Source organism: Hyla sarda, chromosome 4, assembly GCF_029499605.1.
Source record: "Hyla sarda isolate aHylSar1 chromosome 4, aHylSar1.hap1, whole genome shotgun sequence".
NCBI lineage: Eukaryota > Metazoa > Chordata > Amphibia > Anura > Hylidae > Hyla > Hyla sarda.
The window spans coordinates 191,031,876-191,050,323 of record NC_079192.1 but is presented as its reverse complement, the minus strand read 5'-3'; the positions used below and the strand labels follow the sequence as shown (position 1 = coordinate 191,050,323).

General features: G+C 45.5%; 1 protein-coding gene and 1 long non-coding RNA gene across 3 annotated transcripts in view; one reads left to right on the top strand and one right to left on the bottom strand.

Moving 5' to 3' along the window:
- Nucleotides 1-7,449, top strand: part of ZC3HC1 (zinc finger C3HC-type containing 1) — a 63,824-nt gene extending 56,375 nt beyond the window's left edge. The window contains exon 10 of the mRNA XM_056573149.1: nt 7,083-7,449. Coding sequence (XP_056429124.1) covers nt 7,083-7,124 — 42 coding nt within the window. The 3' untranslated portion in view covers nt 7,125-7,449. The remainder of the gene's footprint in view (nt 1-7,082) is intronic.
- The window catches only part of LOC130368847 (uncharacterized), a 105,060-nt gene that overhangs the window by 13,462 nt on the left and 73,150 nt on the right, over nt 1-18,448 (bottom strand). The gene's annotated exons all lie outside the window — the stretch shown is intronic.

Genomic DNA, 18,448 nt, shown 5'->3' with positions numbered 1-18,448 from the left:
GACTGACTTCTTTGGGATCTGGAAGGGCCCTGGTACTCCCCCCCCCCCCCCCCCCCCCTCTGGCTCTTCCCTTGCCACTAAAGGATTGCACAGGCAGAGATTTACCCTTCTTGTCAGCAAATCCTTCCATTCAGACCCAAAGAGCCAATTGGGCTCAAAGGGCATACTGCACAAGTTGAACTTGGAAGTATTATCCACCAGCCAGGGGCGTAACCATAAGGGGGCGCCTACTAACAGAGGAGAGACTTAGCCACAAGCTTGAGATGTTGTTGAGCCGACTCACAGAGAAAGTCCACCCCTAGAAGCAGGGTTTTAAAACTGCCCAGAATATCCTCCCTGGCAACATTACTCTAAATCTCGGACTGGGTCCGAAGAACCCTCTCCTTAACCCCTTAAGGACGCAGGGTTTTTCAGTTTTTGCATTTTCGTTTTTTCCTCCTTACCTTTTAAAAATCATAACCCTTTCAATTTTCCACCTAAAAATCCATATTATGGCTTATTTTTTGCGTCACCAATTCTACTTTGCAGTGACATTAGTCATTTTACCCAAAAATCCACAGCGAATCGGAAAAAAAAATCATAGTGCGACAAAATTGAAGAAATAATGCCATTTTGTAAATTTTGGGGACTTCCGTTTCTACGCAGTGTATATTTCGGTAAAAATTACCCCTTATCATTATTCTGTAGGTCCATACGGTTAAATTGATATCCTACTTATATAGGTTTAATTTTGTCGTACCTCTGGAAAAAATCATAACTACATGCAGGAAAATGTATGCGTTTAAAAATGTCCTCTTCTGACCACTATAACTTTTTTATTTTTCCACGTACAAGGCGGTATGAGGGCTCATTTTGCGCCGTGATCTCGAGTTTTTATCAGTACCATTTTTGTTTTGATTGGATTTTTTGATCACTTTTTATTCATTTTTCAATGGTATAAAAAGTGACCAAAAATAAACTTTTTTGGACTTTGGAATTTATTTACGTTTACGCCATTGATCGTGCGGTTTAATTAACGATATATTTTTATAGTTTGGACATTTACACACGCGGCGATACCACATATGTTCATTTTTATTTACACTGTTTTATTTTTTTTATGTGAAAAGGGGGGTGATTCAAACTTTTATTTGGGAAGGGGTTAAATGATCTTTATTAACACTTTTTTTTGCAATGTTATAGCTCCCATAGGGGCCTATAACATTACATACACTGATCTTTTACACAGATCACTGGCATTTATTACCACGCCTGTGATCAGTGCTATCGGCGCTTGACTGCTCCTGCCTGGATCTCAGGCATGGAGCAGTCATTCGCCAATCTGACACCGAGGAGACAGGTAGGGTCCCTCCCGGTGTCCTGTAAGCTGTTCGGGATGCCGCAGTGGTCCCGAACAGCGCGACTGAGTAGCCTGGATAGTACCACTTTCGCTTCAGACGTGGTGGCCAGCTTTGATCGCCGTGTCTGAAGGGTTAATACAGGGCATCGCCGGGATCATGTATTAGCGCCGGGTCCCGGCCGTTGATGGCCGCTGGAACCGCCGCGATATGACACAGGGTCACCGCGTGACCCCGCGGCATATCGTGGGAGCTGGCACAGGACGTAAATATTTGTTATAGGAGTTAACAAAATCTAGAGGCGACAGCCACCAAAGTTGATGCTGAAGCTGCAGAGTAATTACACCTCAACAAAGAGTCCACCTTCCTGTCAAGTGGATCTTGAAGGTTGCTTCCATCGCCAGCTGGAACTAGGACCCTTTTAGATAGCTTATTAACCGCCATATACACATTTGGCAGTGGAACCCAGGATTCTGACTCCGGCAGTGGGTACATTAATTTGAACCTCCGGGTGAGGACTGCAGGCTTGTCAGGATGTTTCCATTCGGCTTTAATACATTTTTTGAGTGTATCATCCACCTTGAAAACCCAAGGTCCTCTAACGGTGGATGTTGAGGCTTCCCCCTGATCAACATCTAAGCAATCTCTGAGTCTTTTCCATGGGAAAAAGAGGCTGAGAGATTACTTCCTCCACAGATTGCTCCGACTGATCTCCCACGAACATGAGAGAATCCTCCACAACCGAAGGAGGACTGGACGAGGTTCTAGGCCTCTTGGTAGACAGGGAATTCTTTATTTCTGTAATAGAGTTCCCCATAAACTCCTTCATCCACACAAACCTATCATGGACCGTGGGCTCAGCCGGGTTAGCAGGTGGACGACATCCAGGACATCTATTAAACTCATAGGCGTCCGGCAGAGGGGTACCGCAATCGGCACAGGTCAAGTGGTGCCTCTTAGATGCAGACTTGCGACCTCTAGAAAAATGGTAGCTAAGGCAGCGGCAAGAGGCCAAATGATGACCAAAGCTTCCTTTTATAGGGGAGTGGGCTCCACGATAAAAAAAAATAGGCCCCGCTGCAGGTTTTCTAAATTTCTGAATATATAAAAAATTTCAGATGTGCCTCTTCCAAAACACTGGAAGAGGCATAATCCACCAGATTCTGTGAAGAAACTGCAAATATGAACGCAATCTGTGCTTTAGAAGCACAGACGCCAGATACGGAAGTCGTCAGATAACGCACTTCCGGTCCGTGGCCCAGCAGAACGCTGAGGGACCGGAGAGGCACAGGCAGCACTGCTGCCTGGCGAAATAAGGTAAGGGCGACTTTGCTATAGGAGGATGGGGATCACTGACCCCCCCAGCTAAACAGTAGGCAGCGCCCCCGACAAAAACCCGGCTGCTCCACAGCTCCAGACTGAAGCCCTGCAGAGCATAGGAGGCAGCCGGAGACTGAGATCTCAGCTCGGAGCAGCACAGAAACGCTGCCCAGGCCAGGGTACCCAGATACAGGCAGCAAAAAAAGGCTGCAAAACAACACAATAAAAATGGGGGGTTATGGGGGGTTAAATAAATGTTTAATTACTTGGGCAGAATTAAAAATTACACCATCCTGCCAGCTTCACAGGGGCAGAACACCCCACTTGTGCTGCTGGTTAGGACGTAAGGGAAACTTAAGCTCAAAAGGACTGGAGTCCAATTTGAATAAAGTGGTAATACTTGGCCAACTTCGTTAGTTCCATAATTTGAATAGAACAGGAGTGTGCATGTGCTACTTTAGTCAAGCGGGGGACACACACAGGATGCCCATTCTCAGTGGGCCCCCATGGATCAGACACTTATTACCTATTTTGTGGAAAAGATTGGTGGGCTATGTTACATCCTTCATATTTACATAGTTGATATGGTTAGAAATAGGTCTATTAAATCCAACCGGTAACCCTTTTGATGGCAAAAAAAAAAAACCTTATCAGGCATATGCCAATCGCCCCATAAATGTGGAAAATTTCTTCCTGACTCCAAATAGGAAAAAAATCTATGAATCCATGTCTGGAAATCTAGTACCCATAACTTGTAAGGCTAAGTTGACATATAGCATGTTATTTAGTATTTTAGTCAAAATCAGTTCCACTGCTGTTTTTTTGGTAAAAATACTTAAGATAATGGCCCTCATTTACTAATGCGGATGTGACTGGCTTTGTTTGGGTTGTGTGACCAAATTGTGGCACACAGGCCATGTGACAGAATTTGCATTATTGCTTGACACAAAGAAGAAAAAAATTTCTACACCAAATCCCAGTATATTTAAAAAAATAAAAATAGAAAGATAAAGCCATAACATTTTCTCACCACATAGAAGCATTTATGTAAAAAAAAAAGCTCTTTAGATGGATTCTGCATGTTGAATAAATAGTATTTCTTGGTATGTGTTGTGCCGTATAATTTTTTTTTTCTTTGACTTATATTGTAAATATTTAAAAGAGAACTTTAAATATTGAAAAGTTACAAAACTGAATAAAAATTTGGGACTTTTTTTTTTTAACCTCTTCAGGACTCAGGGTGTATGGATACGCCCTGCATCCCGAGTCCTTAAGGACGCAGGGCGTATCCATACGCCCGTGGGAATTCCGGTCCCCACCGTTAGCCGGTTGGGGACCGGAGCCGGATGCCTGCTGAAATCATTCAGCAGGCATCCCGGCATATCGCCCAGGGGGGTCATTATGCCCCCCCATGTCGGCGATGGCCGCAGATAGCTGGACAATTCAGTCCAGCGATCTGCGGCGATTCCGGGTCAATCGGGTCTCCAGTGACCGGGTGACTCGGAATTACCTCACGATCGCCCTGATTCGTCGGCCGGCTTACCGGCCGACCAATCAGGGCGCCTGCTACGGGTGTCACTCCCGCACCCGCTCCGCCCCTCTTCCGGAGGACGTGAGCGGGTGCGGGAAGAAGACCCCGGGTGCTGGGGACCCCCGATCCCCGGCGTCCCTGTTGGGATCGGGGCCCCAGGAGCGACAGCCGCGGCGAGGGACTGTCCCGCGACGGAGCAGCAGCAGGAGGTGAGTGACAGCCTCCTGCTGTTGCTTAGCAACAGCTCCCAGCATGCAAAAAGGGCATGCTGGGAGCTGTAGTTATGCAACAGCAGGAGGCAGACCACCACAACTCCCAGCATTCCCTTATGGGCATGCTGGGACTTATGGTTTTGCAACAGCTGGAGGCACATTTTTTCTATGGAAAAGTGTACCTTCAGCTGTTGTATAACTACAACTCCCAGCTTGCACAAACAGCTAAAGTGCATGCTGGGAGTTGTAGTGGTGCATCTGCTGGTTGCATAACTACAACTCCCAGCATGCCCATTGGCTGTCGGTGACTGCTGAGAGTTGTAGTTTTGCAACAGCTGAAGGCACACTGGTTGTGAAACTCAGTTTTTTTTTACCTAACTCAGTGTTTCACGACCGGTGTGCCTCCAGCTGTTGCAAACTACAACTCCCAGCAGTCACCTTACACCATGCACCGTACATGCTGGGAGTTGTAGTTTTGCAACAGCTGGAGGCACACTGGTTTTGAAACACTGAGTAAGGTCACAAACTCAGTGATAGATAACCAGTGTGCCTACAGCTGTTGCAAAACTAAAACTCTCAGCATTTACAGTCTGTCAGCGCATGCTGGGAGTTGTAGTTTTGCAACAGCTGGATGTCCCCCCCCCCCCCCCCAATGTGTACAGGGTACACTCACATGGGCGGAGGTTTACAGTAAGTATCTGGCAAATTTTCTGCCGCAGCTCAATCTGCCAGCGAGAAACTACTGTGAACCCCCGCCCGTGCGACTGTACCCTAAAAACACTACACTACACTAACACAAAATAAAATAAAAAGCACTACATATACACATAACCCTACACAGCCCCCCTCCCCAATAAAAATGAAAAACATCTGGTACGCCACGGTTTCCAAAACGGAGCCTCCAGCTGTTGCAAAACAACTACTCCCAGTGTTACCAGACAGCCACTGACTGTCCAGGCATGCTGGGAGTTTTACAACAGCTGGAGGCACCCTGTTTGGGAATCACTGGCGTAGAATACCCCTATGTCCACCCCTATGCAATCCCTAATTTAGGCCTCAAATGCGCATGGTGCTCTCACTTTGGAGCCCTGTCGTATTTCAAGGCAACAGTTTAAGGTCACATATGGGGTATCACCGTACTCGGTAGAAATTGTGTTACAAATTTTGGGGGGTATTTTTTGCTTTTACCCTTTTTAAAAATGTAAAATTTTTGGGAAAAGAAGCATTTTAGGTAAAAAAAAATTTTTTTTTTTTGCATATGCAAAAGTCGTGAAACGCCTGTGGGGTATTAAGGTTCACTTAACCCCTTGTTACGTTCCCCGAGGGGTCTAGTTTTCAAAATAGTATGCCATGTGTTTTTTTTTTTTGCTGTTCTGGCACCATAGGGGCTTCCTAAATGCGGCATGCCCCCAGAGCAAAATTTCCTTCAAAAAAGCCAAATGTGACTCCTTCACTTCTGAGACCTGTAGTGCGCCAGCAGAGCACTTTTCACCCCCATTTGGGGTGTTTTCTGAATCGGGAGAAATTGGGCTTCAAATTTTGGGGGGTATTTTCTGCTATTACCCTTTTTAAAAATGTAAAACTTTTGGGAAACCAAGCATTTTAGGTAAAAAATAATTTTTTTTTTTTACATATGCAAAAGTCGTGAATCACCTGTGGGGTATTAAGGTTTACTTTACCCCTTGTTATGTTCCCCGAGGGGTCTAGTTTCCAAAATGGTATGCCATGTGTTTTTTTTTTGCTGTTCTAGCACCATAGGGGCTTCCTAAAGGTGACATGCCCCCCAAAAACCATTTGTCGCTCCTTCCCTTCTGAGCCCTCTACTGCGCCCGCCGAACAATTAACATAGAGATATGAGGTATGTGCTTACTCGAGAAAAATTGGGTTTCAAATACAAGTAAAAATTTTCTCCTTTTTACCCCTTGCAAAAATTCAAAAATTGGGTCTACAAGAACATGTGAGTGTAAAAAATGAAGATTGTGAATTTTCTCCTTCACTTTGCTGCTATTCCTGTGAAACCCCTAAAGGGTTAAAATGCTTACTGAATGTCTTTTTGAATACTTTGGGGGGTGCAGTTTTTATAATGGGGTCATTTATGGGGTATTTCTAATATGAAGACCCTTCAAATCCACTTCAAACCTGATCTGGTCCCTGAAAAAAAGCAAGTTTCAAAATTTTGGGAAAAATTGGAAAATTGCTGCTGAACTTTGAAGCCCTCTGGTGTCTTCCAAAAGTAAAAACACGTCAATTTTATGATGCAAACATAAAGTAGACATATTGTATATGTGAATAAATTTTTTTTTATTTGGAATATCCATTTTCCTTACAAGCAGAGAGCTTCAAAGTTAGAAAAATGCAAAATTTTCTAATTTTTCATAAAATTTTGGGATTTTTCACCAAGAAAGGATGCAAGTTACCACAAAATTTTACCACTATGTTAAAGAAGAATATGTCACGAAAAAACAAACTCGGAATCAGAATGATAACTAAAAGCATTCCAGAGTTATTAATGTTTAAAGTGACAGTGGTCAGATTTGCAAAAAAATGGCCGAGTCCTTAAGGTGAAAAAGGGCTCAGTCCTTAAGGGGTTAAATAAAATGCTTAATTTATAGTAGTCCAGTTGTAAGGCAAAGTAATACATACTATATTTACGGTATATATTATATTTCTGTTTCCATCTAGGCCAGTATCCTGATCACACGGTGGAGTGTGCCCGCTGACTAGAAGTCTATCTGGAGTTAATATTTATGTCCCTCCATGTTCGGAGTTGGGAGTCTAGTATGTTCTTTGTATGTGTCCAGAGTTGATTGCTGATCTTTAGAGTTTATAGTACATGCACTGATCATAGACTACATGATCACTGATCTAGTGTTTCCTCTTTGCTTTATCATTAGTCTATAGTGTCCTCTGTGCCTACTTTCTGATCTGTGTCCTCTGATCTTATTCTGTTTATGTTTGTTATCTGGTCCAGTGTAAACAGTGTTCTATGTTCCTGATCAGTTTAGTGTTTAACATTCTTTTCATCCCTTGCATTTCCTGGTTTCTGCTGTTTACACATTCTATACCTTGTCTAGTTCATTTATTCATATCTTCCATTTATCTGTGAACGACTATGTCTATTATTAGTTTTTTATGCCCACTGCACTTTAGCTTAGGTAGAGACTGGCACCGTTGTTGTTGTTGATCTGCCATTTAGGGCAAATGGTAAAGTAGGCAGGGAGAGTGAATTGAGGGATAGCTTAGTGCTCACTCTCCCTGTAACCCCCCCCCCCCCCCCCCCAATCGGTCATGACAATAAATGTCTAAAAGAAAACAATTTACCTTTAAAAGTCCAGGTTCAAAAATGGCTATGATTAACCAAGGACTGTTAATGTTAAAAGCTATTCGTGGCTGATTTAGATCTCTCCAATGATAAGGCACAGAAATATGGTAAGTAGGTTTTTCCTGTTGTGCTGCAATTAAAAAGCTGTGCACCAATAAAAATCAAAAACAAACCTAACATGTTCCACAATATAATATTACTTGGAAAAAAAAAGTCCGGAGGGTCACAAGACCCAACAGTTACAATATTAGTAAATCAAGGCAAATGAGAATCAAAATAAGGGGAAAATACTGAACCTGGCCTAATGTGGTTTCTATATACTATGGCTGTCTATAAGTTGCTGCAGTCTGAATAATTTTGTCAAGGTGACCTCTCAATTTCTCATGCTTGGGTTGTTCAACTATTTGCTTTGGCTGACCTATGCCTGTCTCATTATGAATTCTGCGTAAACCTTTGTCTGCCAAAGGCAATTTATCTTTTATTCCTTGGCCACTTGTTGTCTTTACACACCTTAGTCCTGCCCATAACTATTGAACTTTATTCATCATGTACTTTATTCTTCATGGGGCCTAGCTTACCACTACATATTAAGACAATGAGGGGCATTTACTAATCTTTTACTATGTAGTCTGGTTTTTACCCTGTTTTTTTCTACTTCATTTTTGACTATGTGCGACAAATTTACTAAATTGTTGCACGGCATTAATAAATTTGGCACACATAGGCAAAAGTGGGAAATTTACTTCATGTAGTAGAAAAAATAGTCTGTTCCTCTTTCCTGCTGTCTGAATAGGTTTGGCTGCTAGGTTTCCTTCTGGATCTTTTGTTTTTGAGTTTTTTTTAGCTTTTTCACCACATCTAAATAATTCAATAACTAAATTGTAGTCATGGCTCAGAATAATGGTAAACGGCGTTTAGTGTGTGTGTGTGTGTTTATGACATTTTTTTAACACAGTTTTTTTCTCCCTAAATGTACTTACACTTTTTGTTTTTGGTTACTTCTTCTACAGATCCGTGTATCCTGTGGACTCCTTCGGATTCGGTGGACTACTTCGAAGACCAGTGTTTTTCTTTGCTTGATGTTAATAAAATGGTTAACGAGGGCTTGTGGGGGAGTGTTTTTTTGTAATAAATTTTTTTTTAAACCTGTTTTTTTTTTTTTTTACTTTACTAGACAGGCTTAGTAGTGGAAGCTGTCTTATAGACGGAGTCCATTACTAAGCCGGGCTTAGCGTTAGCCACAACAACAGCTAGCGCTAACCCCCAATTATTACCCCGGTACCCAACACCACAGGGGTGCCGGGAAGAGCCGGTACCAACAGGCCCGGAGCATCCTAAATGGCACTCCTGGGCCTAGGCGGTAACAGGCTGGTGTTATTTAGGCTGGGGAGGGCCAGTAACAATGGTCCTTGCCCACCCTGGTAACGTCAGGCTGTTACTATTTGGTTGGTATTTGGCTGAGAATAAAAATAGGGGGACCCTATGTGTTTTTTTTAAATATTTATTTATTTAAAAAATAAAACGCATAGGGTCCTCCCTATATTCATTCTCAGCCAAATACCAACCAAACAGTAACAGCCTGACATTACCAGGGTGGGCGAGGACCATTGCTACTGGCCCTCCCCAGCCTAAATAATGCCAGCCTGTAACCGCCTAGGCCCAGGAGCGCCATTTTTGATGCTCCAGGCCTGTTGGTACCGGCTCTTCCCGGCACCCCTGTGGTGTGGTACCGGGGTAATAATAGGGGGTTAGCGCTAGCTGTTTTTGTGGCTAACGCTAAGCCCAGCTTAGTAATGGACTCCGTCTATAAGACAGCTTCCACTACCAAGCCTGTCTAGTAAAGTAAGGAAAAAACACAACAGGTTTTAAAAAATTTTATTACAAAAAACACTCCCCCACAAGCCCTCGTTAACCATTTTATTAAAATCAAACAAAGAAAAACGCTGGTCATCGAAGTAGTCCACCGAATCCGAAGGAGTCCACAGGATACACGGATCTGAAATGAGAAGAAGAAAAAAAATGTTGCAAGACTACAACTCCCAGCATGCCTAGACAGCCTTTGACTTCCCAGGCATGCTGGGAGTTGTAGTCTTGCAACATCTGGAGACACCCTGGTTGGGAAACACTGTTTTAGGCCAGTGTTTCCCAACCAGGGTGCCTCCAGATGTTGCAAGACTACAACTCCCAGCATACCTGGACAGTCAAAGGCTGTCTATGCATGCTGGGAGTTGTAGTCTTGCAACATCTGGAGGCACCCAGGTTGCGAAACACTGTTTTAGGCCAGTGTTTCCCTACCAGGTTGCCTCCAGATGTTGCAAAACTACAACTCCCAGCATGCCTGGACAGTCAAAGGCTGTCTAGGCATGCTGGGAGTTGTAGTCTTGCAACATCTGGAGGCACCCTGGTTGGGAAACACTGTTTCAGGCCAGTGTTTCCCAACCAGGGTGCCTCCAGATGTTGCAAAACCACAACTCCCAGCATGCCTGGACAGCCAAAGGCTGTCCAGGCATGCTGGGAGTTGTAGTCTTGCAACATCTGGAGGCACCCTGGTTAGGAAGCTTGGGCAACTTACCGGCTTCCGTAGGATCCAGCGCCGCACGACATTGCCGCGGGACAGTGCCGCCTGACGATCTCTGTCACCGATCGTCGCTAGAGCCTCGGAAGGGTAAGTGAACGTCTTCGCCGGTCCCCTTCAGCTGTTTAGTTTTGCAACAGCTGGAGGACTACAGTTTACAGACCACAAACCAGTGGCTGTCCAGGAATGCTGGGAGTTGTAGTCTTGCAACATCTAGAGGCACCCTGGCTGGGAAACACTGTTTTAGGCCAGTGTTTCCCAACAAGGGTGCCTCCAGCTGTTGCAAAACTACAACTCCCAGCATGCCTGGACAGCCAAAGGGTGTCCAGGCATGCTGGGAGTTGTAGTCTTGCAACATCTGGAGGCACCCTGGTTGTGAAGCTTGGACAACTTACCGGCTTCCGTAGGATCCAGCGCTGCACGACAGTGCCGCCCTACGATCTCCATCAGCGATCGTCGCTGGAGCCTCGGAAGGTTAAGTGAACGTCTTCGCCGGTCCCCTTCAGCTGTTTCGTTTTGCAACAGCTGGAGGACTACAGTTTACAGACCACACACCAGTGGTCTGCAAACTGTGGCCCTCCAGCTGTTGCAAAACTACAACACCCAGCATGCCCTGACAGCCAAAGCCTTTGGCTCTCAGGGCAGGAGCCCGGGCTGACATTACAGTGCAGCAGCCCGGGCTCCTCATACGGCCTCCCCGCTACCCCCCCCCCCCCCTTGTCTCCTGCCCGCACCGCTCAGCTCCTGCTGCTACAAGACTACAACTCCCAGCGTGTCCTCACTGTAAGGGCTTGCTGGGACTTGTAGTCTTGCAACAGCAGACAGATGGAAGTTGTGTGGTGCTGGCAGGTGAGAGGGGTGGGATGAAAATCACTGCAGTGTCCCGGTAGCGCAGTGAGGGCAGCGGGGAGAAAGTATGTCGGAGCCCGGGCGGCAGTAGCTTTTCCTGCTCCATGTTGGAGCTGGAGTAAATTTAGTCATTTTTTACGGCCGTTGCGACAGTTTATTGTGCAACTGCGACTGTCTCAGTTAATATTCCTGACCATTGCAAGTAAAAACTGAAAACTTGCGTAAATTAAGCGGAAAAAAAAAATTGACTTTCTAGCTCTTGCTAGAGAAAGTCGCACAAAAAATAGGGTAGACGCAATTGCGACAATTTTGCGCCAAAAATAGCCAGTAAAAAAATGACTAAACCCCTTAGTAAATGCCCCTCAATATTATTGTGGTCTTTGGAGTAAAAAAAATAAAACATGCATCATAAGATGCTTTAGACACTACAGTAAAAACAGAGCCGTTTACACATGCTAAAAAGTTTAATACTTAGTTTGCCCCAAATTTTCACATACTCATTAACATAAATAGCAAGTTGCTCCAAATCATACTATGTGTTGCCATATTAATAAACTTGGTGCAATTTGTGCCATTGTCTTTTTTATTTTTTAAATAGAATTTAATTCACAGGAAATATGAAAAACAATATCACTGATGTCAATACAGAGCATGTCAAATACATGGTAACAATCACAAGTAATACAGAGAACAGAGACATAGTGGTTTGTAATCTAGGAAATATGGACAAAGGGAGACATTTATCATTGAGTTTAACCCTTTTTCTTGTGTAATTTTTGCGCAAAAATTTGCGCAGTGACTTTCATTGTGTCTTTTTTGTGCGTCATTTTGATAGAATATTTTCCAATGTTCTCTACATACTCGTGTATCGTAGAAAGAAAAATTTTTATTTTTTGTTTTGATATTAAAACTGTGCAGAAAGGCAACAGATTTTGCGTAAATATAGAACACCGAGCAGTGCACGTACCGATGTGTCAGATGGTAGAAACATGAAGGAAAGCTTGCACATGGTTGATAAATTTTACACAGACATGCAAAACATAGAAAGCACTGACATGGTTTAAATGATTTCTACCTCACAACTGGATTGATAAATCTCCCCCAAAGAGTTTCCTGTGTTTTTTTCTATTTTCTTGTGTCATTGAACAATATGAAACATAAGACGAGAACAAGATAAAACGTCAATAACATAAAACCTATGTTGTACCTTTATAAGATAGTTATAATAGAAAATACGATCCATTTGAAAAGACATCATACATCAAAGAATACATGCGTTCAAACATATAGCCAATAGACACTCTGAGCAATAATAGGGTTGGATTATTCAATCCTGAAAGGTCCTATGGAAAAAAAAAATATCAACCAATATGGACAGATATTCCGGAGGCCTAAGACTCTGCATTGCACTCTATCAAGAATCGTCCAGTCGCAAGTTACCCAAAGTACCTTTTAGGGACTCCATACAGTATACTCCAAAAAGCATCCTGCAGGAGTATATCACCACAAGGTAAGTGTTTAGCTAGTATCCTGTAGACACAAAATACCCCAAAACAAAATACTAGCAAATACAAAAGTAGATGAAACAAATTATATCTTTATTAAGAAAATTACAGATATTAAAAGACACATAAAAGCAGTATGGCACAGTATGATAATACCATAAGAGACATGTACCAGGGCAGATGGTCACAATACAGTACAGAGGTAAATATAGACTGATGCACATATGTAAACAGATAGCAAGTAAAGTGCCTCATAGAAGTACATAGGTAAATAAAGTGCATTAGTCAAGTAAAATCCAGTACCAAGGGGATATAATAAATCTTACCCAGGACATGCCAACCCCTACATATGTTTCGCTCCGTTGAGTTCCTCAGGGGGACTCCAGACAGTACCATGTGGAATACCGAAAATGTTTCATAATACGTTGCCATTCAGTTGCATCTGGAAGATACTGGATATACCGCCTCCACTTTTTAAAAAAGTATTTTGTGTAGAGATCAGTATTCCTAATTATGAATTCAGGTAGAAAACAGACATGGTGCACATCTACAATCTTGTATAATGATCTGATTGCTTCTCAGCATAATATCAAAAACGAACAGGTTGTTAGTATACATTTTTGATCAAAAAGTACAAGCCCACTCGCCACGTCAAGGCCACCTATTTAGAGTGGGTCCCTAACGTCCCTAGCATAAAATGGCGTAGCACTGGGCGGCGACCACCACCGCCGCGACACCAGTGCCCATGGGGGGGAACGACCCACTGGCAGAGCGGCCCCAATGCCGCTCAAACCAGTCTATGGGCCGCCCTCCCCCGCAGACCTGGCGCCACGGCAGCAACGGACGCCGCACAGCACCACACCAGTGTGAACAAGGTGTAATAGCTCACTTACCATGCTCTCCCAGTCAGACTGGGAGGCTGCTAGGAAAGAAATGGCCCATGTGTAGCTAACTACTACTTATATAGGGTTGGGCTGAGGGGGTGGGGAAGAGTGCAGCACATGTTCAAACAAAAAAAAGGAGGGGATAGAAAACAGTGTGAATTCGGGTAGAAAACAGACATGGTGCACATCTACAATCTTGTATAATGATCTGATTGCTTCTCAGCATAATATCAAAAACTAACAGGTTGTTAGTAAAAGAAAATTACAGATATTAAAAGACACATAAAAGCAGTATGGCACAGTATGATAATACCATAAGAGACATGCACCAGGGCAGATGGTCACAATACAGTACAGAGGTAAATATAGACCGATGCACATATGTAAACAGATAGCAAGTAAAGTGCCTAATAGAAGTACATAGGTAAATAAAGTGCATTAGTCAAGTAAAATCCAGTACCAAGGGGATATAATAAATCTTACCCAGGACATGCCAACCCCTACATATGTTTCGCTCCGTCGAGCTTCCTCAGGGAGACTCCAGACAGTACCATGTGGAATACCGAAAATGTTTCATAATACGTTGCCATTCAGTTGCGTCTGGAAGATAATGGATATACCGCCTCCACTTTTTAAAAAAGTATTTTGTGTAGAGATCAGTATTCCTAATTATAAGTTCTTTTTGAATAGTCCCATGAAATTCTTCTAGGATCTCTGCCACTGTAGGGATGGTGTCAACTAACCAGCGTCTAAGTAAGCATTTTTTAACCACTAATAATAGTAAATGGGGGCCCTTGGAAAATTAACCCATATCAGGGGGATCAGATTCCCTTAACGGTTGGTAATGGATGATGTATGATTCAGGGTATAAAGTATTACTTAAGTCCCAAATATCCGCCACAAGACATTCTACTTCTTTCCACATTTGCGTGACTGCAGGACAGCCCCTGTCACGATCCGGACTGGTATGCAGGTCAGTGAGGCGATGACGCGGGCCGTACTGGTGGACCGGTTCTAAGGAGTTACTGGTTTTCACCAGAGCCCGCCGCAAGGCGGGATGGGCTTGCTGCGGCGGTAACTCCCAGGTCGTATTTCCAGATAGCGACTCGACCCCACTGACAGCTTAGAAAGGCGTGGTACAGAAGGACTAGACAGAGGCGAGGTCAGACATGGCAGAAGGTCAGGGCAGGCGGCAATGGACGTAGTCAGGGGCAACAGCAGTAGGTCTGGATACACAGGTTATGGCACACACTAAACGCTTTCACAAGGCACTAGGCAACAAGATCCGGCAAGGACAGGAAGGGGAAGTGGGTTTTTATTCACATGGAGCAGAGGAAGCTAATTGACACTGATTGGGCAAGGCACCAATTAGTGGTGCACTGGCCCTTTAAATCTCAGAGAGCCGGCGCGTGCGAGCCCTAGAGAGAGGGGTCGTGCGCGCCGGGACGTGACAGCCGGGGAACGGGACAGGTGAGTGGATTGGGATGCGACACGTGGGCGGGCGTGTCCCGCTACGCGGATCACATCCCCGCCGGCAGTGACAGTGCAGCGCTCCCGGTCAGCGGGTCTGACCGGGGCGCCGCAGAGAGGAGAACGCCGCGAGCGCTCCGGGGAGGAGCAGGGACCCGTAGCACTTGGCGTAACAGTACACCCCCCCCCTTAGGTCTCCCCCTCTTTTTATCTGCATGTCTCTTCATACCAGACGAGGCCAGTAGGAGCGACTCTTGAGTCTCCTTCCAGATAACGGAGAAGTCTCGGGTTACTTCATCTACGGCAGGAACTCCAGAAGAAGTAGGAATGGGGAGGGGGGGGGGGGGGCAGAGGGTGAATACTGCCACAGGGCGGAGTGGTACCAGGAAGGAGGCTATGAGGAGGTAAGATCTCTGCTTGCTTTTTGCAGAAAACATCAGAAAAGTCCTGGTAAGCCTTGGGAGGGCCCGGTAAAGGTGGAGCCTCAGGGGTTTGACAAGTGAGGGCAGATGTGAGGCATCGTTTGTGACAAGAAGGACCCCAACTTTTGATCTCCCCGATGGTAGTGTTGAGTGGCATAGGCCATATTCGAATTCGCGAATATTCGCGAATATATGGACGAATATTCGTCATATATTCGCGAATATTCGCATATTCGTAATATTCTCATTTTATTTTCGCAAACGCGGAAAATTCGTGTATGCGAAAATTTACATATGTGAAAATTCGCATATGTGAACATTTGCATATGCAAATGTTCGCATATGCGAAAATTCGCCCGCCAGTCTCACACAGTAGTATTAGAGCCTTCTTTACACCACACAAGCTGGAAGCAGAGAGGGATGATCACTGTGATGTGTACTGTGAAAAAAAAACAAAAAACGAATATTCGTAATTACGAATATGTAGCGCTATATTCGCGAAATTCGCGAATTCGCGAATATGCGATATTCGCGAATAATATTCGAATTGCGAATATTCGCGAGCAACACTACCCGGTGGTCCAGTTGAGGGTAGGAGCATGACGTTGGAGCCACGGCAGGCCGAGAAGAACTTCAGAGGTGCAGTTAGGCAGAACGAAAAATTCTATTTTTTCATGGTGAAGTCCAATGCTCATGGGCAGGGGTTCAGTGTGGTAGCGCACAGTGCAGTCCAATTTTTCTCCGTTATTAGAAGAGATAAAGAGCGGTTTGACGAGACGGGTTCATGGGATACTGAACCTATTAACGAAAGAGGCCAAAATAAAGTTTCCTGCAGAACCTGAGTCCAAGAGAAGGAGGAGTTGGCGGAAGGAGAAATCCGCACAGGTACAGTCAGACGTGGAGAGGCAGAATTTACACCAAGTGACGCCACTCCCACGTGAACAGGGTGCGTGCGTGCATTTCCCAGACGCGGAGGACGAATAGGGCAGTCCACTAGGAAATGTTTGGTACTAGCACAGTACAGGCATAAATTTTCGTTTCTGCGACGAGTCCTCTCTTCTTGGGTCAGGCGAGACCGATCCACTTGCATAGCCTTCTCGGCGGGAGGCACAGGAGTAGGTTGCAGAAGATTCTGGAAGAGAGGTACCCAGTGATCTAGATCCTTTTCTTGGTGGAGCTCCTGGCGTCTTTCAGAAAAACGCATATCAATGCAGGTGGCCAACTGGATAAGTTCAGACAGGTTAGCAGGAATTTCTCGTGCGGCCAGAACATCTTTGATGTGGCTGGATAAACCTTTCTTGAAGGTCGCGCAGAGAGCCTTGTTGTTCCAGGCGAGTTCAGATGCGAGGGTATGGAACTGTATGGCATATTCGCCCACTGAAGTGTTCCCTTGGATGAGATTCAGAAGAGCCGTCTTGGCTGAGGAAGCCCGGGCCGGCTCCTCAAAGACACTACGTACTTCGGAGAAGAAGGTCTGGACGGAAGCAGTGGCAGGATCGTTGCGGTCCCAAAGTGGTGTGGCCCAGGACAAGGCCTTTCCAGACAAAAGACTGACCACGAAAGCCACCTTAGACCGTTCTTTGGGGAACTGGTCTGACATCATCTCGAGGTGTAGGGAACACTGGGACAGGAACCCACGGCACATCTTAGAGTCCCCATCAAACTTATCAGGTAGAGAGAGGCGGATTCTGGGGGCGGCAACTTGTTGCGGAGGGGAAGCTCAAGCTGGCGGAGGAGATGGTTGCTGCTGTAGAGGCAGAAGCTGCTGTAGCATGGCGGTCAACTGCGGCAGCTGTTGTCCTTGTTGGGCGACCACGGTGATGAGGTCAGCGAGACTGGGCAGCGGCACCTCAGCAGGATCCATGGCCGGATCTACTGTCACGATCCGGACTGGTATGCAGGTAGTGGATCCTCTGGTCAGTGAGGCGATGACGCGGGCCGTACCGGGGGACCGGTTCTAAGGAGTTACTGGTTTTCACCAGAGCCCGCCGCAAGGCGGGATGGGCTTGCTGCGGCGGTAACTCCCAGGTCGTATCTCTCGATAGCGACTCGACCCCACTGACAGCTGAGAAAGGCGTAGTACAGAAGGACTAGAAAGAGGCGAGGTCAGACGTGGCAGAAGGTCAGGGCAGGCGGCAATGGACGTAGTCAGGGGCAACAGTAGTAGGTCTGGATACACAGGTTATGGCACACACTAAACGCTTTCACAAGGCACTAGGCAACAAGATCCGGCAAGGACAGGAAGGGGAAGTGGGTTTTTATTCACATGGAGCAGAGGAAGCTAATTGACACTGATTGGGCCAGGCACCAATTAGTGGTGCACTGGCCCTTTAAATCTCAGAGAGCCGGCGCGCCCTAGAGAGAGGGGCCGCGCGCCGGGACGTGACAGCCAGGGAACAGGACAGGTGAGTGGATTGGGATGCGACCAGAGGGCGCGTCCTGCTACGCGGATCGCATCCCCGCCGGCAGTGACAGTGCAGCGCTCCCGGTCAGCGGGTCTGACCGGGGCGCTGCAGAGAGGAGAACGCCGCAAGCGCTCCGGGGAGGAGCAGGGACCCGGAGCACTCGGCGTAACAGCCCCACATACAGTGCCACAAATCAGCTTTATAAAGTTTACAAGTCAGACAGCTATCTAAATACAATTCGGGTGGTGGAGCGCTCCTCCAATGAAAGGCATAGGTAGCCTTTTGCGCAATATGCCAATAAGACTCTCTCAACTGTTCACTGGGCGTAGAGGAAATGACTGCTTTTAAACCTTCTCTGATATTATGTTCAAGGTCCTGTTTCCCCAGGCGAGATTTCCATTTCATGAGAGCTTTCAACACAACTCCCTTTGACGCCGCATTCCTGATGGTGTAAATGTGCGAAAGGGAGAGTGGAGTATCAAGCCATCAAAAGCATTTGGTTTCTCGACAGACGAATAAGCTCCTACTAGATTTCTAAAAAAAAAAATAGATAACCATTGATGAGAGGGCAGTAAATTATAGCGGGCTTGGAAGGATTCCCAGGAAAACAATGTTC